The sequence below is a fragment of the Desmodus rotundus genome, chromosome 10, assembly GCF_022682495.2.
Source record: "Desmodus rotundus isolate HL8 chromosome 10, HLdesRot8A.1, whole genome shotgun sequence".
NCBI classification, from domain to species: Eukaryota; Metazoa; Chordata; class Mammalia; order Chiroptera; family Phyllostomidae; genus Desmodus; species Desmodus rotundus.
The window spans coordinates 113463822-113486918 of NC_071396.1; the positions used below are offsets into that span (position 1 = coordinate 113463822).

Genomic DNA, 23097 nt, shown 5'->3' on the forward strand with positions numbered 1-23097 from the left:
TGAGATGTGACTTGTTGGTGTGGGGATGGTGCTTTCAGGTGAGGTGGCAGGAGACCGAGTCACGCAGATGGTGGGGGGCCATGCGGCCCGCTAAGGGCTGCAGGCAGCCCAGGTACGGGAGCTGAACTTCCGCCACTTCTGGCCCACGCCAGCGGAGCTCCTGGTCTCCAGTTCTCATGCGGCTCTCTGGGGACCTCTCGGCCTGTACGCCTGCCCGAGCCGTTCCCGGGACAAACCTTTCTTGTGCGTCTGTACCTGTCCCGTTGGTTCCGTGTGTCCGGAGAAACCAGATGGACACACGTGCATCTTGGCTGCACAGGATAGTCGGGGGACCGGCCCTGGGCAGCCTTCCGGAAGGGGCAGGGCGACCGGGGCTGTTCCTTCTAGGTTGCTTGTCCGACCATTTGATCCACTCTTTGCGTTCTGCTCACAGCAGCTGGCTTTCAGCACTTCCTCGCCCCGTGGTGTAGACAAGTGATGAGTGAGCAGAGATAATGTGAGTTTTCCAGTGACATTTTCACCATGACAGAGAAGCACTTGCCTTTTGAGGGGTCCCTCCCGAGTCCAGCACCGTGCAGCTGCCGTAGCACCTGATTGTCCTGTTACCCAACGTGTCCTCTAGCCTCAGTGTCCCCATCTGTTGAAGGAAGACATCATTGACCTCCAGGGCTGTGAGGACCAGGAGGAAAGGGGTGGGAAGCCCCGGCCTGGGCCCTGATTCTAGGACAGGTGAGCTCATCTGACTTGGGCCCTCAGGGGAGTCTCCTGGGTGTGGCTGCTGGGCCCCTGTTCCCCCTGCCTGTGGACCGGGGATGAGGGTGCTGGGCTGGAAGATGGGCACTGGGGTTGCTGCTCAGCACCCAGAGAGGGTTGGAGAGGGTGGGTTGGGTGTGAACTTGCAGCAGGGCTGGCGTTTGCAGGCGTCTTTGCATTTTGTGCTGAGGGAGATTGCCTCAGCTGACACCAGGCTCCTCCCAGCGCCCTGAAGCTGTGCAGCCGAGAGAAGCAGTTTCTGAGACCCTCATTGTCGACCTCAGCAGTCTCGTCAGCAACCTGGACCCTAAGTCTCAGAGGAGAAATTTGGCTGCTGCCCCAGAGTGGTCACTGGGCACTGAGAGTGTCTCGGCAGAGCCTCCAGGAAGCCATCCAAAGCCTCCCAGAGCTCGAGCGCGGCTCCTTTTGCAGAGAAATGTATTTTAGAATTGACTTGATTTTCAGTCTGAGGCGCTTTGAGGAAAGTTCTGTTGTTTGAGGAAACTTGTCACAGAAAAAGTGAAGATCGGTGTGTGCTCTCTCCCCGTCTTCCAGGTGTGTCTGCCAGAGTTGCTGCCCTGCCGGGCAGGTGCCACCGTTGTGCATGTGCATGGTCTCGGCTTGTCTTCTCCGTGACAGACTCCTCAGCACTCGCACAAAATTGGGGAAACTGGTGGTTGAACTCGATGGGACTTAATTTCGTAAATTAGGACTGTCCACCTTGAGTGCTTGGTTTGTTCAATTTTATGTCACGCTGGTCCCAGGCTCCTTCTACTGGTGCCTGGCATTTTGGGCCTTGGCGGCAACTTCTGCAGGGCGGACAGGAGGACCACCTGAGACCAGCCCCCAAGCACAGGGTGTTATTTATGTTTCCATGGTTTTTAAAACAAGGGCCACAACTACTTTTGTTTGCTACTTTACTTAGAATGCACAGGAACATGACCTTGCATGAGGCGATGGTTTCCTAAAGACAACACCAAAAGTACAAGAGCGCAAAAAAAACCCCTAGATAAATAAATTGGATTTCATCAAAATGTAAAATCTTTGGGTGTCAAAGAACACTATACAGAGAATGAAGAGACGACAGAAGAAAATCGTTTCGAGTCATCTGTCCCGTAAGACCTGGTACCTAGACTCTATAAGGAACACTCGGCGCAACGGAACACGGGCGAAGGATCTGAACCCATGCTCCTGCCAAGAGATGCACCAATGGCCAGCGTGCCCAGGCCGACAGGAAGGACGGACAAAAACAAGTACTGGGGATGCGAGGAGCTGGGCCCCCAGGCAGCGCAGGTGGCGATCGCTGGGGATGGGCAGCAGAGAGGCACAGTGTGACCAGCCATGCCACCCCTGGGTGTTTGCCCACGTCCACACATGAGCTTGTTCCCAACTGTCCATGGCAGTGATACAATAGCTGAAAAGCGGAAACAACTTGAGTGTCCACCAAGGACACATGGCCCTGCCCAGTGGGATCCATCCCGCAAGGAGACCATTCCGCACAAAAAGGAACGAAGCCCCGACAGTCGCCGTGACCCACAGGAACCTGGAGAAGACGGTGCTGGGTGAAAGGGCACAGACACAACAGGCTGCACTGCGAGTGACGCCGCTCATGCCAGATGTCCCAGACTGGCCAATCCGTGGAGGAGGCGATCGTATCCACTCAGGGCTGGAGTGAGGCAGCATCGCCAAGGCCTCGGCCCTGGCCGAGTCCATGCTTTGGGAGTGGGCCGAGTTGGTTCAGGGGACCCCGGGGAGACGTCTGAGGGGCTCCGACGGAGCAGCGCCCTCAAGGCCAGAGGGACAGTTTCCAGCCACAAGCTGCTGGTTGCCTGTTTCCATTGTCCCTGGAGCTGCACTACCAGCGGCCGGACACATGTGCTGCCCTCCATCCTCTTCCATAGCCCATTTGCGTCATTTGGTGAAAGCATTTGGTAAAAACATCCATTAAACTTTCTCTGAATCTGGAACTCGCCTGATCAAAGCAGCGCGCAGCCAGTTCCCGAGATGTGGGGGTGGGTTTGCGCAGTGAGGCCGCCCCAGACACCCTCTGACTCCGGCCGCGCCTGAAGGACTGTGCTCCTGCAACGGGCCGGCCTCTGGGCCGCAGCCCAGGCCTCACACCTGCACCCAGGCAGCGGAGGCGCTGTGGCGAGGCGCGCACATGCCCCGCTGGGAGTCTGTTACGAGTGGTACGCGTTGGGGGCTGGAGGGGCCTGTAGAGCAAGGAGACAGCTTAAGGCTTCGGGACAGAGTCTGGGGCGGAGGAAACCGCTAGGAGTCGTGGGTCCCTTTGTGAAATGGGCCACATTTTGTTTGTGGACTTGCGTGGCGGCCTTTCATGGTGTTGACGTTTCCGGAGCCTGTAAGAGTGAAGCTGCGCCCTGACTTGCTCCGATCCGGTGGAGCAGCCCTTCCAGAAGGTGTGCGTGTGTCTGCGTGTTTGCTCAGGCAGGGGAGTGCGCCTGCCCCGGACAAGCTGAGACTAGAGCGGGCGTCCAGTCTTCGTGGGAGCGCTCAGGGCCCCCTGCGTGTGCATCACAGACAGGGGCAACCAGCACCCCCCTTTATTTCTCCGCTTTTCCTGCTTTGTAGCCAACAACCATTTACTGGCTCACTGCCTGTGGTTTTGGCCCCGATGGCTACCGTGGGGGACCAGGTGGGATGGGCTCCCGGAGGCCCATCTTGTGACCTTGACGTCAGGTTCGGCTGACTAGGAAGCTCCTCCCCTTCTCATCCTGAGCTGGCAGGAGGGTCCAGCAATGCGGTGCCAGCCCCGCCGGTGGGAGGGGTGGCCGTGCTGCCCCCCTCCCGCAGCCCAGCCGTCCTCCCTCCCAGGGAGTCCGACCGCTCTCCGCCCTGTGCCTGGGTTGCTGCTCCAAGAAGGAGGCGCAGGCGTGGAGCCCCCACCCCGCCCCTCGCACCCTGACACCCCGCAGGGCGCCTGCTGGGGGCGGGTGCTTCTGGCTTTGGGAACGGTGTCTGCGGAGCATGTGCCGGTTCCTCACGGTCTGACGGTGGCCAGTGTGCGCCCGTCGCCTGCTGTGCGGACGGCACTTGCTCACGGTCCTTCCTGTCCGTCACCCTGGCGCGCGGGTGCGTGATCCGTGTAGGCGGCTGCGGTCACTGCACAGTGATGTCATTGCCCGGTGACGTTGAAGCGCGATGACGTCATTTCACCGCATGGCTGCGAGCCCCTGCGACGCCCTCCCCGCGCAGCACGAGGCTGGGGCGACTTGAACAGGGCAGATGGGCTGGGGGCTTCGTGGGTCTCTGAAAGGATCTCAGCAGAACCTCTGCGAAGCGAACGTTCCTCGTGGGCGGCGTGACAGCGCCCTCGTCCGGGACCTGCGTCCACCGCTGCCTGGCCCTGGGACGGCAGGGTCACCGGCTGTCAAATGGAGGTGGTTCCCAGCAGCACTTTCTTGTGTCGCGGGAGCCCGAGGGCCGAGCCTGCGGCATCTGGTCCTACTCTGGCGGAGTTTCCTGCTGATACGGGACCTGGACGCGGAGGCAGAAATGTCATTTAATTTCAGTGGAAGTGGAAGGAGGTTGGGAAGAGGGCGGGTGGACATTCGCCCAGACGACCCTTATGTGTCTAATTGTGCACTTTGGGGAAAAGACGAGATTTAACAGGCTGCTTGATAAAGAAGCTGTGAGGATTTGGCCTTGTAAAAAGATATTTTAGGAACCCAGGTTGGAATCTTAGGAATGAGGCATGCTTTAGAAGAAATTTTCGTTTTAGGACGGTTGGGAATTTCTGACTAACAGAGTCCACATGCAGAGCTTCCTGTGTAAAGGGGGCGGAGATGGGTCGGGCGCAGCTCCGGGTACAGCTCCGAGTGCGGCATCAGGCTCGGGAGGGACGTCAGGTGCAGGCGCAGGTGGCTCAGATCGGCCGGGCCTCCTTCCAGCGCCCCCGCCTGTGCCTGCGCACCTCACCCGGGGCCCCGTGGCCTGGCCAGGAACAGCTGGAGTCACAGTCACCGTCCCCCTTGGTCCCCCTTGGAGCCTCGTGCTCTGACAGACGCATGGACCTGCTCACCTGTGAGTTTAAACAACTGCTTTCCAACCTATGGAATGTCACTAACCTTTGTCACCAGCTCAAGTGAAGAAACATGCGGTGGTGGAGGCACCCCCCTGGTCCTCCCTCAGTGTCGCCTCCCAGACCTGGGTCAACCAGGGGGGGCATCATCCACGCACATAGCAGGACCGCTCAGGTCCCGAGCCCACCGTCCTGCTCGGTGCTTGCGGGGCCCCCCCTCACTGCTGAGCATCCCTGCCTGCCACCCCAGGCCTGGAGGATGCATGTTCCCAGTGGATGGGAGACCCTGGGGGCAGCTGTCCTTTCTCTGTTGTGACTAACTGGGGTCTTTTGCTGAGAACCAGCAAGCCCCCCGTGCGGGACACTTTGGGTCAGCTTTCCATTTGCTGAGACACCCTTGGAGGCTGGTTAAATGTGCCGGGGTCTCTGGGCTCACAGAAATGATCTTTAGCCCATGTGACAAAGGTCCAACATTAGGGGACCCTGTGTGTTGGGCCTTATGGTGTTTGTGGGTAGGGGCTCCCTAAAGAGGGGAGCGGGAGGTGCAGACAAGGGACTGAGCTGCAGCTCCACCTCCTCTCATCCTCCAGCCCCGCACCTCGGGTGGGCGAGGGTGAGTGACCTGCTGCAGGAACAGAGCCCAGGTCCCTGTCTGGCTGCTGTGCACATGGCTGCTTTCAGCCCCAGTGCCCGTGCACGGGGCCACTGGGCAGATGTTGGCTTGACCTCCGAGAAGCTGGAAAAGCGCTTTATAAACCTCAGGCAACCTGTGGCTGTGAAAACAGGCCGGGATGTGCATGTTTCTCCCCACTTGTCTGAGAGTATCTGCTGAGTACACGTGGTGGAAAATGGGAAACACTGTTTTGTTTTTGAATACTGGGTTGCATGCTGTCTTGTGTGGGAAGGATGGCCCTGGGGTCACGCCCTGTGGGGGGCAGGTGTGAGTTGGGCGGACAGTGATCTTGCTGAAGCATTGGGTTCTGACTAGTGAGGGTCTGTGCGTGGTCAGCCAGGTGGCCGACGCCAGCACGCAGCTCCATGTGCTCATCTGGCGCGGCTGGAAGGTCTCCTCATGCAAAAGCGATGGGCAGTCTGGGTGCTGAAGGACCACAGTGAGCAGTGATGACACGCGAGTCAAAGACAAGTGTCAGAATGAAACTTGCGTACAGAAGACGGAACTCAGAAACTGCCACCTCCGTGCCCATGCGGTTGCTGGAAGGAATTCATGGTGTTTTGAACAAAAAAGTTAGTAGCACAGTGTTTGAAAGTAAGGGCTAGTTTTTATTATAGTTACCATCTAACGTATAAGTAGGCAAATATGAGAAACAGGCAATATTTCTGTGTGTGAATCGCTAGAAAGGAGGGACATTGGGAACTCTGCCGTTTCCCTGACCCACTTGGCCATCCTGGACCGGAACGCCGGCCAGGGCTGGGGGCCCTGAGGCCCTGACCGTTTGCCTGCCTTCAGGGCTCCCTGGCCATCCTGCCAGCTTCCTGCTCTCCTCAGAGAGACCTCAGTCCAGGGCCCTCCACATGGCTGGGGAGGCCGCCAGGACCAGCCTCAGGTGCCCTGGGCTGTGCTGCCGCCCAGGCCAAATGAAGTGGGGGTTGCCGGGACAGGGTGCCAGGAGCCCTGTTGAGAGACGCTCTCTGGCTTCACTTGGGGACAGACAGGTGGCAGGAACACAGTTGCTGGTGTGGTGGCATGTGGCCCTCGCCAGCCTGGCTGGTGGCCTTGGGAGCCAGGCTGCGTGTCAGGTGGCCCTGCAGGTGGCCCTGCCTAGACAAGCAAAGAGCCACAGCATCTGTTTACAGGTCCCGATGGGAACAGAGTGGTCAGTGTGTCACTCAGGAGAGAGGTGGAAATGATAAACGATGACATTTTCTGGTGACTTCCTGGGGGTTAGCGATTCAGCAGCATGTACCACAGCAATTGGGAGAATGGGAAGTAGGCTGGGGTCCCGTGGTGTTGTCAGGTGGGTGCGTGAGGCCCCGACATGCATCCTCTCTGAGGGCCTGAAGAGGCCCAGGGCCCGATGGTCAGCTCTGCTGTGGATGTGACATTCAGACAGGACAGCAGGGACCAGCGGTGCGGACCCCACAGACACGCTGAAATGAGAGCTCTAAGCTATTGCCCTCTAACTTAAAAAAAAAAAATTGATTTTAGAGAGAGGAGAAGGGAGGGAGAAATGGAGAGAAACGCTGGTGTGAGAGAGAAACCTGGATTGGCTGCCTTCCACAGGTGCCCCCACTGGGACCAAACCTGCAACCCAGGCAGGTGTTCGGGCTGGGAGTCCAACGGGTGACCTTTCAGTTTGTGGGATGCCAACCAGCTGAGCCCACCCACGGACTGCGGCGCTCTGGCCCCTTCCACATGAGGAGAACCTGTTGTGGAGGGAATTCCCTTTAAGTGGAAGGGCCTGGACTCCAGGAACAGGACCAGGAACGCTGGCAGTGGTCTGGGCCCGGTGTCCTGAGTGTGTGAGGCAGGCGGGGGCGGCCTGCAGAGCTGGGTCCGGGGTGGGGGGTGCGGCAGAGATGGGCCCGCGTCAGGCTGCAGCAGAAAGACCCCACTGTCAGCGTCTGATTTTCTCTGCTCTTCTCACGTGCTCCGTTTTACCGAGTCACGTTTTGCCCTCCTAATTTCCCTTCTGTGTCTCTCTTGGGCTTATTTTGCTCTTTTTCTAGGTTTCTGAGGTCGGGGCCTACAGCTCCAACCTGACTTTCCCTCTGCGATGTGTGTGGTGCCGCCCAGCCCCGCGTTGGTCAGCTGTGTGGGCTCGGCCTGCGGTCGGGCTCCCACCAGTGAGTGTGGTGGTTTCCTCGGAGTGCCCCCTTTGAGCTGTGGGTCATCTACAAGGGTGTCGGTTGTTTTCGGAGTGTTTGGACACTTTCCTGTCGTCTCCCTCATGTTCATTTCTAGTTTGATCTCATGATTCACAGATACACGGGGTGTGATTGCTGTTTTTAAGACTCGAGGTCGGTTCGCACCGCCCAGGACACCGTCTGTCTCTGCTACATCCCCAGGGGCATGACCGCGTGTCCCACCTTGTGGCTGCGGGTTCCTGCTGGTCAGCTGCACTGTCTAGTGTGTGGCTGATTCTCTGTGAACTTGGCTTATGAGTTGCTGAGAGGAGGGTCGGCGTCTCCACTGTAACTGTGGGTCTCTTTCTTTCTTCAGCTCTTCCAGGATTTTTGCTAGTCTTTTCAGCTTGTTATTTTGCACATAATTTGCATCGCTTGTGGGCTACTGTTTTGTCCTTGTGTGTCCCTCCATGTCCCCGCAGCCCCTTTGCCTGAAGTCTCCTTTACTCGATGCCAGCAGGGTGTTTCCTGCTGTCTTTTAGTTCATGTTCATGTGGGTCTGTGAGCTGGCCTGGCCTCTCTCATTCCGCTTGGCTCCTCCTCCAGGCTGGTCCCGGCCTGAGGTGGCCACCATGTCCTGCGCTCGCTCTTCTCACTGTGTGTACCAGACAGTTTCACTCAGAATTGTGTCTGCGCCTCTCTCTGCCACTAACTTCGCAGTTTCTTCAGGACACACTGCCTCTAACTCATGCCTGTGTCTCGAGGACCCCAGGGCCTGACGCCCATAGGAGCTTGGGGAGCATGTGGGAGCACGCCATCTGGTCACCCACACCGGAAGCAGAGGGGACAAAGGTGCAGGCAGCCGTACAAGTGTCCAGTGAGCGTGTGGAAGGGTCCACATGGCGGTGGACACATCTGCGGGGCAGAGCAGAATATGCTCATGGGTTACAAGTATAATTTTTTAAAAATCACCTTATTTCGAAAGTCCTCCTGGACTTTGCTGTATCAATATGGAATAAAAAATGATGATAATTTGTTTGGTGGTGTAATCAATTCATTGATCAGTCAGCTGAAGGCTGGTCTAGGATCCCGGCTTTGGGCACCGGGCCCTTGGCACACCCAGGTGTGCCGGCATCACCACCTGCAGACCTGTCAGTGGCCTTGGCTCCAAGCTGCCCAACTTCCTGCTCCGCACGTGGGTGCTCTTTTGTCTTCAAAGTCCTTTCCTGGGCTGGACTAACGGTCTGCGGTCCCCAGAAGCAGTCACAAGTGGCGAGCCTGCTTGCTGATGTGTGAAGGCCGTGCTGCCTCCGACCTGGGCAGCACAGGTGTGGGCCGTGGTGGGTGGGTGCCAGGCTGTCAGTTGAGGGAGGTGTGAAGGCCTTTTCAGAGGGAACTAAGTGGGGGGGATGCACTCGTTTACAGGTGTTTGAGGGCCTTCTCCTGGCGGGGCTCATGGTTATTCCCAGTCACTCTCCTCCCATGTCCCCTTGTCTCCGCCCCAGCCGCCCCACCTGTGCCTTCTGCGGGTTATCGCTGTGTGACCGATCTGCGTTTTGTCTCGCAGATGCACGAGGAGGGGGCTGGTGGTGTTTACACGCAGACTGCCCTGGGTGCCGTGCGCGGTCCCTGCTGTGGCTGCTGCGGGGCACCTGTCAGAGGTCGGGGTTGAGGAGCAGCAGCCCCCTTGTCAAGTTCCCATCAGCAAAGCTCGGAGGTGGCTCCTGCCCCAAACAGGCAGGCCCAGGGGTGCAGCATGGACTCCACGCACAAAACTCAGACCTGCATGTGTGGCTGTGCCCTGGGAGGGGCACAGCTCCCGTGTGACTCCTCCTGCCCAGCGGTCCGGTGTGGACGGCCCTCATCTCCCGCCCCCACAAACCACCTCCTTCTGCTCCCAGTGCTTTTCTGAAAGAGCGCCCCTCCAAAATTAACAAACTAGCAAACAGGAACAAAATGGCATAGTATAAAAAAAAGAGGAAGAAACCAAACAGGCTGTTTTTCTGACTGAGGAGATGCTTACCTCAGTTTCCCGCTGTCGGCCTGCCCGACAGCAGCTTCTGTTCACATCACTCCTGCTTGTGGGTGGGAACGCACCTGCTCCCCTGTGCTGACCGGCAGCCTGTGACTTCGCTGACTTCATTTATTAGACCCAAAAACTTTCTGTGGAGTCTTCAGGGTTTTCCACGTGAGGATCATATCTGAAAATAGAGATAATTTTACTTCCTTTTTTCCAATTTGGAGGCCTCTTCTTTCTTTCTTCTTGCCCAACCACTCTGGCTGGGACCTCCCGCGCCGTGTGGAGTGGAAGCGGTGAAGGGGGTCGCCGCTGTCACTGTGCTCCGTACGTTGTGCTAAGTTACGGTTTTATTTTCGCTCTTGCCCACGTGTTTTCTGATTGCCCTGTGATTTCAGCCCTGCGACGCACTGGTTGTCTAGTCGTGTGTTGTGTGGTTTCCACATGTCTGTTAATTTTCCAGTTTTCTTTGTGGAATTGATTTCTAGCTTTGTTCTGTTGTGGCCAGAGAAGATTCTTTTTAAGTCTACTGAGACTTAACCGGAGGCCTGCCGTACACTGTGCCCTGGAACGTGCTGCGCGCACCTGAGGCAGCTCTGGGAGCCGCTGTGAGAGTTGTGCGCCCCTGTGGGAGGTTGGTGGGTCATCGTGCTAGGTTTTCCGTTTCCCTGCCGACCGGCTCTCTGCGTACTCACGACAGATTCCTGTGAGGCATGTACTGAAGTCCAGTCACTATTACAGAGCGCCCTTCCTTCCGTTTTGCCTGTTTTGGCTAATATGTTTTGATGATCTGTCATTAGGTGTATAAATGTTTATAATTGCTATATTTTCTTGTTCTATTAACCTTTTCTTAATGTATAGGGCCCTTCTTTGCCTTGTGTATTTTTTATTTCAAATCCAGTTTGTCTGGCATCAGTGCAGCCTCCCCTGCCCTTGACACCCCCCTTTGCGTGGAATGTCTTCTTCCCCCTTTCACTCTCGGCCTGCAGCGTCTTTGGACCCCAGGCGCGTCCCTGACCGGCAGCATGCAGTTGGATGCTGTGTTTCTATCCATTTTGCCAATCTCTGTCTTTTGATTAGAAAGTTTAATCCATTTACATTTAAAGTAATTACTGATTAAGAACGGAATTACTTGTCATATTTCTGTTTGTTTTCTATGTTGCCTTATAGGTGTTTTGTCTCTTATTTCCTGCATTTGTCTTCTTTTGTGTTTAGTTGATTTTTTTGGTAGTAAAATATCTAATTTCCTTTCTTCTTTTCATGTCTATTCTACCGCTGTTTTCTTTGTGATCGCCACGTAGAGTACATTTATCTTCCTAAAGTTAGAACATTCTAATACCAATTTATAGCTGCTTGCCTTCAACAAGAGACAAAAACCCCGCCCCTTTATGGTTCTAAGCACATTCTAAGTGCTTTGGGTTGCTGACGTCACAATAGCCACGTCTTTATACATGCGTGCCCCAAACATAAACCAACAGTCCTTGTAAATGCTTTAGTCTCTGACGTGTCACAGAAAACAAGATCTGATGTGACAAACCAAAGTAACAGTAGTACTAGCTTTCAGACAAATTATTTTCTCCTTTAAAATTTCCTTTAAGTGTATGAGTCTCTTAAACCACGGAGAAACGAGTGCAGTTTCAGGCCTTGTTGTGGGAATACTAGCGTTTATACCTGCACATGTATCCACCTTTACTGAGATCTGTATTTCTCCATATGGCTTTGAGGTACTGTCTAGGGTCCCTTCATGTCACCCACAGGGCGCCCTGGAGCATTTCTTGTGGGGCGGGCCTTGCGCTCACAAACTCCTCGGCTTGTGTTTGGCTGGGAATGTGTAGATTTCTCACTTACAGTTTTGCTGGATGTAAGATTCTTGGTTGACAGTTCTTTTCCTTTTAGTGATACTTTATATCAGCCCACTGCCTCCTGTCCTCACAGTCTCTGAGGAGAAATACGCAGCTAACCTTACTGAGACCGCCCGCCCCGCCCCTTTGTACCGGCTGTCTTCTCTCCTGCTGCTTTCAAGAGTCTCTCTTGTCTTTGTCTTTTGAAACTTGTATTGTTCTGTGTTTCGGTTTTGGTCTCTTTGACTTCATCTTACTTAGGGTTTGTAGAGCTTCTTGGATGTTTATATTCAAGCATTTCATCAAATTTGGGAAATTTCAGGCATTATTTCTTCAAATATTCTCCCCACCCCTTTCTTTTCATCTGGAACTCCCGATGCACATGTGGGTTGTGTTAACCTAAAAATGAAAGGCCTTTCAAAAAGAGAAGCAAACAAGTGTTTATGTGAGATGGATAAGAATGGCTATTCAGGAAGCACTGATTCAGGCAGAAGCCCGGTAGGGTTCCGGTCAGGAAGCTAGCACAAGGGGTGTTTATAAGAGGGGAGGGGGCGATTGTATCTGTGGAAGGAGGGCGTTTCTGGTGGTGCCGGTGACATGGCATAGTGACGCCAACTCTGAGTGATGTTTTCAGTTTTCAGTCTGGTTGTCATCCGTCTAGTACCCTAACAAATGTTCTCTTGTTATCTTTGCGGTTTTCAGGGGTCAGGTCTGCTGGGGCCCCACCCATTAATTGGTCCTGATTGAACACCCAAAGATTCGAGACCTGAGACGTGCAAGTCGGTCCCTCCGAGGCGGGCAGCTTGGCTCCATGTTAAAGGGACCCTGTTTGTGCTATGACTTACGGTGTGCTTTGTGGGGCCCCGCAGGTCCTGCGGGGCTGTTCATTCACTATTCTTCAACTTTTAAAAGAGATTTTACTTATTTTCAGTGAGAGGGGAAGGGAGGGAGAGAGAGAGGGTGAGAAACATTGATGTGAAGAAAGAACATTGATTGGTTGCCTCTTGTACACACCTGGACCAGGGACTGAAGGTACCACCCAGGCATGAGCCTTGACTGGAAATCAAACTGTTGACCTTTGGCTTTGCAGGATGACCGGTCAGGGCTCAGTTTTATTCTTTTGACTTCTCAGTAACAGTAATTTACATTGAGCTACCTATTGTAAGTTAACCCATTCCTTCTTTTGTTTGTTCAAAGCGACAGCTGAATCCCCCCTGGTGTCAGTTATCGCACCTTTCAATCCAGCTCCAGAATTTCCATTTGTTTTCCTCTTAGGTTTTCTATCACTTACTGATATTTTTGTTTTATTCACACATTGCTTTCTTGTCTTTTCATTGTTTTCAGAGATAATTTCTGGTTTGGGGTTTTTTTCCTTTCGAATGAGACATACTTTCCTGTTGCTTTTAATTTCTTGGGGTTTTTTTTGTTGTTGTTGCTGCTGTTTTTAGTTGAACACTGGACATTTGTATCCAATAACTTAACTTTGGAAATCAGCATGTGCCCCTTCCCCAGGGTGTGTGGGGGTTTTTTGTCATTTAAAAACACTTTGTTGTAGGGTTCTCTCTGTGCCTAGAATCAGCCTGCGGTGTGAACACAACATCTCTTCAGGTCTTTTCTGAGCCATTCCCTGCGGAAGTGTGGTCACTTTCTGACTTTCCTCTGTGTGCAGTTGTTTTTGAATGTTCCAGTCTCTCATGTCTGGCTCCTGCACACTCTCCTTTAAATTTCCTGGAAGCCACGTAAGCCACCAGGGCAGGAGCCTGCTGCAGGGCCGGGCGGGGAGCGGGGGCAGCCACAACCCTGCCCACCTCTTGGTCCTCATCCCCTAACCGGCAGCAGCACTCAGCCCCCAGCATGGATCCTGTGTCTGGAGGACGGACTCTCTTGGCCTCTGTTGGCGCCCACCGACTGGGCACGAGCCGCCCCGTGAGCAGTGCACAATGGCCTGCCCCGGCGGGATGGAGTTCGAGCCGCTATGGCAAGAGTAGGGGGATGTACTAAAACTGACCGCGATTAGATCCAACTCTTCTTCCTGGCGCTGCAGGCCTTCGGTGCCACTCCAGAGTTCCCACATAGTGACCTCAGACGGTCACGCCCCTGCAGCTGCCCTGCTGAGGAGAAGGTCCTGGTGCATCCTCAGCACCATCTTCCAGGGGCCCATCAGGCCCTCATCACCCTTCTGTCCCTTGTTAATTCTCTTCCTTGCAGTGCCTGGTCCCACCTTCTAACCTTCCTTCATTTTATTGGCTGTTGTGGGTCAGTTTAGAGATGTGTAGAAAGTTAATTGCACTAGAACTTGGCCTCAGATGTTTGCCTGGTGAATACTGTTGGGCCAGCTCGGCAGGCCCCAGGATGGCTGTGCACAGGTCATCCCGGGGGCTGTTTGATACTTAACAGAACAGGAAAGTGTGACAAGGGTGACAAAATGAATAGACAGTTCCACTCAGAGGCGTGTGTTCGAGATGTGTGTGTGGGTCCCCAGGGCTGGCGAGTGGGAGAAGTGACTGAGTGGCGAGCACCAGCCGCAGACAGAGCAGAGCTACACGGCAGGAAGCCCGGGCTCCAGGTGTGGCCACGTGGTTTGATTGTGCTTTGTCCCTGTGTGTTCCCTGTTCTGACCGCCCCCTCTGCCCTTCCAGAGGAGGCGGAGCACGGCCTAGCCACTGGGTCGCTGTCACGACGCAGGAAGGCACTGGCGCTGCGGGAGGAGGGACCGCGCCGGCGCCCGCACCTGCACATCGGGCTCCCGCATGACTTCCGCCCCGTGTCCTCCATCATCGACGTGGACATCCTGCCCGAGACGCACCGGCGCGTGAGGCTGTACCGGCACGGCTGCCAGAAGCCCCTGGGCTTCTACATCCGCGACGGCACGAGTGTGCGGGTGGCGCCACAGGGCCTGGAGAAGGTGCCCGGCATCTTCATCTCGCGCCTGGTGCCCGGCGGCCTGGCCGAGAGCACTGGGCTGCTGGCCGTGGACGACGAGGTGCTGGAGGTGAACGGCATTGAGGTGGCGGGCAAGACACTGGACCAGGTCACGGACATGATGATCGCAAACAGCCACAACCTCATCGTCACGGTCAAGCCGGCCAACCAGCGCAACAACGTGCTGCGCGCTGGCCGCGCCTCCGGCAGCTCCGGCCGCTCCTCGGACAGCGTGGCCAGCCGCCACAGCCTGCCGGCCCCCACGCCACCCAGCCTGCACCCCGACGACATGGAGAGTGACGAGGAGCCCGACGTCGTACTCGAGGGTGCCCTGGAGCCCCGGCTGGTACCACGGCCGCCTGGCAGCCTCACCCGGGTCAACGGCGCCGGCCCAGCATCCGGACTGCCCAGCCTGGGGCGTGAGGGCAGCGTCCTCAGGCTGCTCAGCTCGCTACGCTCCGACCCCCGCCACAGCCTGGCACTGCCCCCGGGCGGAGTGGAGGAACACGGGCCGGCCGTGACCCTGTAGCTGGGCAGTGCCCTGCCGCGTCCCAGCCTGGTCCCAGCACCTCCGCCTCTGCCGGGAGGCAGGGGCCAGCAGCCCCACTTCCCAAATGTGCACTCTCATTTTAAAATAAGAAAATAATTGTGTATGTGACCCCTCCTTCTGTGTTTTTATTTATCCCTCCCTTTTCTTCCACAACCCTACTCTTTGTTCCATCTTAAGGACAGAAAGTAACAATACAGTCTATTTTTATGAATTTCTCCACAAACAGAAAGGGCATGCGTGGGCTCCAGGCCGGTACAGGTCCAGGGCTAATTTTTAAATTTCAAAAACTTTATTTTTTAAATGAAGCTTTAAAATTACTTTTTAAAAGGACAAATCATGTCTTTAACTTAAGCCACGCCACTTGTTGGCACCGAGTCTTCTCTGTCCAGTGCAGATCCTGTGCAGGGGCCGACTGTGCTGAAGGTTCAGGCCGGTTTCCCAGAACAGATGTGCCTGTACCTGCGACAGGTGTGGCTGTAGAAGACGAACCTCCAGCTTTCGTTGTTCGTGGTGCTATTTCAAATAGCCAAGTGGACACTGAGCTCCCAGACCTCACGGGGAAAGAGATCGCCCCTGGGTGGCCCTGCTGCGGGGACCGGTGGCGCTGCTCGGAGGTACCGGTTGGGACGAAAGCCAGTGTTTACTCGGAGTGAAAAGCCGGCCTTCCCCACGGCTTTGTGGACTCTGAGTGCAGCTTGTAAAACGTTTCCACGGGACTTCGAAAGCTCAGATATCTGGGCATATAGGTTATCTTCATTTTTAAATAACAAGACATATAAAACATAGTGATTTTTCACACGGATTAAATTTATTGTTATTTCACGTTGGTCTTCTAGCAATATTTACATATTTAGTAATTTTGAATGTTTATTCATGTTTATACCAATGAAATTTTATATGAAGTGTATATTCTGTTTGAATCCGATGTTGAGGAGAAAATGTTACAGTTATATTTTCAAAACTAAACTTTGACCAAATAAAATTTTCTTATAAACGCAGGTAAAAGTATTTTTCTAGATGCCCTTTCAATGCGGCTGCTTCTCCTGTGGCCCAGCACCCCCTGCTGGTGGGCCACATAATTGTCCCGCCCTTGTGGATGTCAGGCTGATAACAGAAAGAAAACTGTATCTCACTGTTTTCATTTTTCCTGAATTTGTTAAGCGAGAAGCAAATTAGTTTTCTTTTGTGCAGAAACTATTTATTGTCCAGAAATAGCTTTGACGGAGGAGTTGTTTCCTGTGCCTATGTTTGACTTTTTCATTTGAATGCCAGGCGCTCTGTCCATTTTGTTCCCAGGCGCAGGGCAGACCAAAGACCCTCCCCCTGTGAGGGCCGAGTGGGAGCGCTCTCACTTCCAGATGCGCTCCACTGATCTGCGCACGTGTGTGGTGGTTTGGTGCACCAGCAGCCCGACATTTTTCTTTTCTTTTTCTTGTTTTTTACTATGACAAGTAGTATATAACCAAAAATGTAATGCTAACTTACTACCACAAAGGAAATGTTCTTTTACTGTTACTGCTGGTTCATGAATATCTTGATGAATAACTGAGTCTGTTACCAAGAAAGGAAGTTATATTTCTAACCATATATTAAGTTGTTAAGCAAATGTGAATAATTTTTCTAAAGAAAAAAAGAGGTGTACTCAAATTTGTGTGCCACTCATAATTTTAGGAGTTAAGAGACTGATCGGATCAGCCGCTTGAGAGTATTTTTCTACCCAGTTCTATCCTTCTGCCATTTTCTTAAAAAAGAAGCAATGTATCACATGTTAATGTGTTCTTGGTCTTATATATCAAAGAATAAAAATGTTTGCTTTGCTTTTAATGGTATTCTTTACTTGTGTTCTGAATAACAGAAAGAACATCAGTGCTGACAGTGAGCAGAGAGGAGCTTCCGCTCAGGTGGGATGCCTGGGACGCTCACCACGTGCCCGGCGCGGGTCATGCTCGCTCACTTAACCCTCTCACATTTTCCCGGAGGCAGGTACTGTCCCCTTTTTACAGATGAGAAAATGGGCCCAAACTCAGGTAGTAGATCATTTTAAATTACCAAATATAGTCATGTTTGGTGGGAGATTGATTTGTCTTAGGCCCAGAACCTTCTTTTGAAGTCCTTTTGAGAAAACTTTTCTGAATACTTACTTATTTACAGCTTTTCCACAATATACTCAGGTTTGCAAAATTTCTATCGACACGCTATTGTTCTGATGTCACTACCTGTGGTCACTACATAGCTGCACGGTCCCCTTACAGAGGGATCACCAATGCTATGGTGACAGAGGGAGCACCAGTGACTCTGGAAGGGTCAGGCACACGTGGCCGTGTGAGCCGGAGGCAGCCCTTGCCCAGTCTCAAGTCAGGGAAGCTCCAGCAGCTGGACATTCACCCTTACAGCCTGATGAGATGGTGCTGGGGCATCACCAAAGAGACAAGAAGTGCTGGCGAGGACGTGGAGGAAAGGGAACCCTGGTGCTCTGTGGGTGGGAATGCACACTGGTGCAGCCACTGTGGGAAACAGCATAGATGGTTGTCAAAAAATTAGAAATAGAACTACCTTATGATCCAGCAATTCCACTTCTAGGTATTAAAAAAAACCCCACTAAGTTAAAAAGACAGGCATTCCTATGTTCATTGCAGCATCTTTGTAATAGCCAAGGTGTGGCAACACCCTCAGTGTCTGTCACTGGATGAACGCATGAAGCTGTGCTGCATCTCTACAATGGAACGTGACTCAGCCCTAAAAGAGAACGAAACCTTGCCAGATGTGACAGCATGGCCGGATGTGATAAGCAAAGTCAGTCTCCCAGGGTCAGAGCCAGCTGTGTGCCTGAGTGCACAGTGGCAGTGTATGTGTGCACACGTGTGAGGAAGTCAACCCCCAGGGCTCTTCTCCACCAGGTTCTGGAAGGACCCATGCACAGGCCCAACACCCCTGCCAAGCCACTGTGCCACTTCCACACCTCTCAGGGCCGCCCTGTGTCCACTGGGCTACAGACCCCTCAGTGCCCGCCCCCAGCTTGGGCTTCTCTGCGCCCGAAATCCTCCTCACTGAACGTGTGGAGACAATGACCATGGTGCTACGCCAAGCCCTGCTTCCTTCCCACCTTGCTGCCCACCCCAGCGCCCCACACCCACATGGCCCCACAGGTGGTTGTCTCTGAGCCTGACTGAGAGGGACGGAGAGGGGAGAGATGGGCTGTTGCTACAGGCACACAGACGTCCTGCCATAGAGTGCTGCCAAGTGCATTTCCTCACCAAAGTTGCAGCAAGAACTTGTCTGCTTCTCGACTCCAATTCCCGCATCACCTGGTGGTGTCCTCCCTGACCCTGCAGCGCAGACTCAGCACAGCTCACGGCTGTGGGCCAGGGGCTCGTCGGTTCCTGCTTCACCCCCAGCATCAGACAGAGACGTGTACGGACCAGAGCCCAGCAGATACGTGGAGAATACTTCATGAAGGTGACATAGTTTCAGGAAAGAGGCAGAAAAAAGTGTCGCCAGCAACCCTGTCTCTGCAGGCAGCTTACAGGGTGGGATGGGCCCAGTAGACAGCCTTATTCAAACTTGCCAGGTGTGGCGATGAGGGTTTTTTCCAACAAGCATTAAACATGTGTCAAGAGCAGAAATTTTTTTTGCTATTTTCTGGCTCCTTGCCTGTCTGCCCTGCAGAGAGTCTCCATCCCTGGGCTCCTGGGCGGGGTGGGGAGCTGTGGGGTGTCCCCAGCTCTGTGAACATCCTGGAGACGGAGCTGCTGTGAAGTGCACACCTGCAGCCCTCGTGCTGCAGGAAAGGAAGCCGTGCAGCAGGGAAAGTTTCAAGAACACGTACGAGGCTGGTTCTGTCAGGAGAACTTGCCCCTCTAAGGCACTGTTTGCTTTCTTGCACTCAGGTTTCAGAGGTAATAAAGACATTTTAATTACTTGTGTGTCCTAGAGCTTTGCTGTTGGGGGTGATCAACAGTCAAGCCAATGACCTGCTTGCTGCCTCTTGAACGCCAAGCATTGAAATGTGTGCACAGTCGGGCAGCCCCTTCACCAAGGACAGCAACAACTGTGAGCATGGACTTCACGGGCCAATTGGATGTAATCACCTTTCCAACCGCAACACTGTTAGATGACACACCACTTATATTTTTAGACAAATAAATACACATTGATTTTGTGTAAAATACAGAAGACACAAAGAAGAAACTCCCTCCTAGCCTCACTACCATGTGTGGCTGGGGACTTACCGCATGTCACTTCTTGTGACACATGCTGCATAGTTGAGCCATACTGGATCTCAGAGTATTAGTTAAAGGCAAATGAGAACAATATTTGCACACCCATGTTCACAGCAGCATTATCCACAATAGCCAAATGTGCAAGGAGCCCAAGTGTCCACAGGCAACGGATGGGTAAGAAAAATGTGGCCCCTCCACACAATGGGACGTTTCTCAGCTTTAGAAAGAAGGAACTCCTGATTCACACTACAACATGGGCGAACCTGGAGGCCATGATGCTCAGTGAAAGGAGCCAGTCCCAAGGAGACAAATGCTGAGAGGCCTCACTCACGTGAGGGACGTGGCATTGTCAAAGTCAGAGACATCTCGGTGCTGTCACAACGGTGCACACAAATGTCCTGGCTGACATGCTTAAAAGTACTAACAATGCTGGAAAAAGAGGCACGTGCCAGGTGTCATAAGCCTGTGTTCCAAAGTCACGGTCTGGTTTCCAGCTCTGCTGATGAAGCATGGTTACATTGGCGAATTCAAGTTCCTGATGACCACAGAGCTGGGAAAATGGTTGTGAACCTCACAGGCAGATTAGATGAGTGTGGAGCTATCAGCCCCAGAGTTGATGAGCAGCTCAAAGATCTAGAAAAATGGCAGCACAAGCTGCTTCCATTCCGTCAGTTTGGTTTCATTGTACTGACAACCTCAGCAGGTGTCATGGACCATGAGGAAGCCAGACAAAAACACACAGGGGGGGAAATCCTGGGATCCTTTCTATAGGGATGTAATGCACATGTGTAAATAATGCCTTAATGGGAAAAAATCAGAGACAGAAAGTAGATGGTGGGTGTGAGGGGGTGGGGAGGAAGAGGGGTAGTGAGTGTTTAAAGGGGACAGAGTATCAGCTTGGGAAGATGAGGTAGTTCTGGGGAGGATGGTGGTGGCGGCTGCACAGCCGTGTGGATGTACTTAATGCCACTGAGCTGTACGCTGAAAAATAGTTAAGATGGTAAATTTTATGTGTATTCCACCACAGTAAAAAAAATGGGAAAAAGAGCAAATGAATACGGCTTCCAGTTGTAAGCACTCTAGGAACAGGTTTATGAATTCTTAGCTGATTTGTCATGGAGATCCCTGCCTCTCTCTTCAGGGTCCCTGTGTACAGTCATTCATTTGTGCACAGCCCCGTTTGCCTGTGGTCTGATAACACTTTAGGACCAAAAAAAGGGAGTGATGTCATTATGTCCTGTGGTTTTAAAGAACAAAGTCTTTCTGCCCTTCCTTGGCACAAGTGCAGTGGACACAGTGGTGAGGGAACTGTCATCGCCTACCTGGGAGAGCAGCCCCAGCTGCACAGAGAAGCTGCTCCAGCCACCTGGCAGGTTGGGGGGGGGGGTGGGGCTCTCCTCAGCACTGGACTGTGCCAGTTGCCAGGTTTTCTTCTACCCTCTACCCAGATTCCAGAGGCCTCCGCAGATGGGGAGGATCCAGCGTTGCATCCATTTGGTTGGGTGTCATCCCACAAAGCGAAGGGTCGCTGGTTTGATTCCCGGTGGAGGCACATGCCTGGGTTGCAGGGTTAGTCCCAGGTCAGGGCATGTGCCAGAGGCAGCCCATTGATGTTTCTCTCACACATCCATGTTTCTCTCTCTCTCTCTCTCTCTCTCCCATGTCCTCTCTCTAAAAATAAATAAATTCTTTAAAAAAATACTTGTATTCATTCTGAGGCAGCATATGCTAGGAAATAAGTCGATCACTCCATTTAGCTCTTGCTTTCCCAGCTACCCACTACGGGCCAAGAAGAGCTGCTTCGCCCTCTGTCAGTTTGCTCATCGGCAAGAAGAAAAGCTTCACGTGCCTCTCCCACAGGATTGGTCTGAGACTCCGATGGGCAGAGACTGCAGGTGCCACACAAATGCAAAGCACCGTCAAGAATCACATTCTGTTGAAACACCAGAGAAAGCACATATTTCTCACAGGAATCTCAGAATTTGCCTTTAAAGAAAGCCTCACTTATCACCAAACAACTTACCAGGTACAATAATCAACCTGCCAGGTATGCTGGCTTTTTTCCTAAATTACCTGCATGTCCCCCATTTCACTGTTGAAATCTAAGACTCTGTTCTTCCATTCTCCAAAATACCCTATATACCCAATATTACCTCATTATGTTTGGTATTCATTTGAATATGAATTCCCCTTGCCCATGTATTAGACATTGAATACCTCTCATTAATCAGATTATGTTAATTTGATTGTTATCCCAGCTCTTAGAACTTAGAAGGTATGACAAAAATAAGTTTTTAATTCCCCACAGGTTTTGTGAGCCGGCCGTGTGACATTCATGGCCAGGACACTGACTTCTGGAAAGTGCAGCCTCTGAGAGATCATGGACATCTCCTGGCAAAAGTAAGCATTAATAATATTTTTTGCTCTGTCAGCCTTTTTGGTCTATTTCTGCAGGGTTTGGTGTGATTTAGTAGTGCAGGGAGTCATTTTCTTCTCTTGTACACTTACATTGGCATGAAAAAATATTTGTGAGGCCAGCTGCTTGGACTTAAAGAGTCAGGAATGTTCTTTATGGGCTCCTGGCTCTGTTTACATTGTGAGGACTTGGTTCCACTCCTGCATCTGGCAACTGTGCTCCATTGTCGAGCTCCAGCTCTGGAGTCTGGCTGTGATGGTTGATTACAGATCTGGGTTCTGCCTCCTGGGTCTGTGGCCTGGGGTTAAATCTCTCTTTGGATGTATGTCTGGGATCTAGAGTCTCTTTGGGTGTGGCTTTGTGTCCTGGGTTGGTGTTTGGGGTCTGTGGGCAGCTCTGGCTCTAGTGTCTGTGTATGGAACCTGGTGTCCAGGGTTCTCTGTCAGTCTCTGGTGTGGGGACAGTTTTTGGATTGGGGCCGAGGTCTGGCGTTCAGCTTTTGGTCCTAGGTCTGCTTTGGGGTCCAGGTTCTTGAGTCCAAGGTCCCAAGTTTGTCTTTGGCATCTGGTGTCTGTGAAGTGATGGTCACTGGCTCCAATCCAATGCCAGCAGGAGTTCCAGAGTTGGGGTGTGGGGAAGAAGGAAACTCTATTTAGTGCCAATAGCTCCATTACCCAGAAATAGTTAAACCTTGAAAGAATATAGGAATAAGTGAAGAAATGTGAGGAGCTAGAAAAATCCTTTTGTTGGTTATAAATATATTAATGACCAAATAAAATAGTAACATCCTTCTTAGCATTTTAAATGAGTTTGGGGCCTGGAAGCATGGAGTCCTAGAGATCAGAAGTATTTTGTTACAGAAAATGTGCCCTGGGTAAGTAATTTGAAACACACAATATAGCAATATCCACATTTTCAAAGAGGAAAACTTGAGATGGCGAAATCTGGAATCTAACAGAGTAAGATTCTTTGTTCTAAGTGCCATTATGAATCAGTTATTACAGTGACATATGAGCAATGGAGAGAAGCAGGGATCCTCAGATGAGTACTGTGTTTAATCACAGTGTGGTTTGGTCTCCTAAGTGGACAAATCTTCCTTTGCCTCCTGATGTATTCCCTAGGACACTTCTCCCCAATATTTGCAAGATGGCCGGCATTTTTTGTTCTCTGAGTTTCAGCTTCCATGCTGCCTGTTCCAAGAAAGGCAGCATTTCAGACATAGGATGCAGAGGGACATGCTGTTTGTATTCTAATGGACTTTTCAGGATACAGAACAGGGTTTGCCATTCTCAGCACTATGGACCTTTTTGGCCACATAATTCATTGTCCTGGGGGATTGTCCTCTGCATTGTAGGTGCTTATTAGCATCCATGACCTCTATTCACTGCCCACACCCTGGCTTCCCTTCCCCTCAGGACAGTCTAAAATGGCTCAGCACATTGCCTAAAGCCCCCTTGGGGGCAGAAATCACCTTTGGTTGAGAACCACTGAGTTTGAAGCCTTTATCATTTTGGAAAACAGAACTTGCTCT

At 52.6% G+C, this 23097-nt stretch overlaps 1 protein-coding gene across 1 annotated transcript in view; it reads left to right on the forward strand.

Annotated features, from left to right (window-relative positions):
- Positions 1-16689, forward strand: part of PARD6G (par-6 family cell polarity regulator gamma) — a 55853-nt gene extending 39164 nt beyond the window's left edge. Inside the window, exon 3 of the mRNA XM_024580711.3 lies at positions 14098-16689. Within this exon, the coding sequence (XP_024436479.1) occupies positions 14098-14909 (812 nt within the window). The 3' untranslated portion in view covers positions 14910-16689. The remainder of the gene's footprint in view (positions 1-14097) is intronic.
- The last annotated feature ends 6408 nt before the right edge of the window (positions 16690-23097 follow it).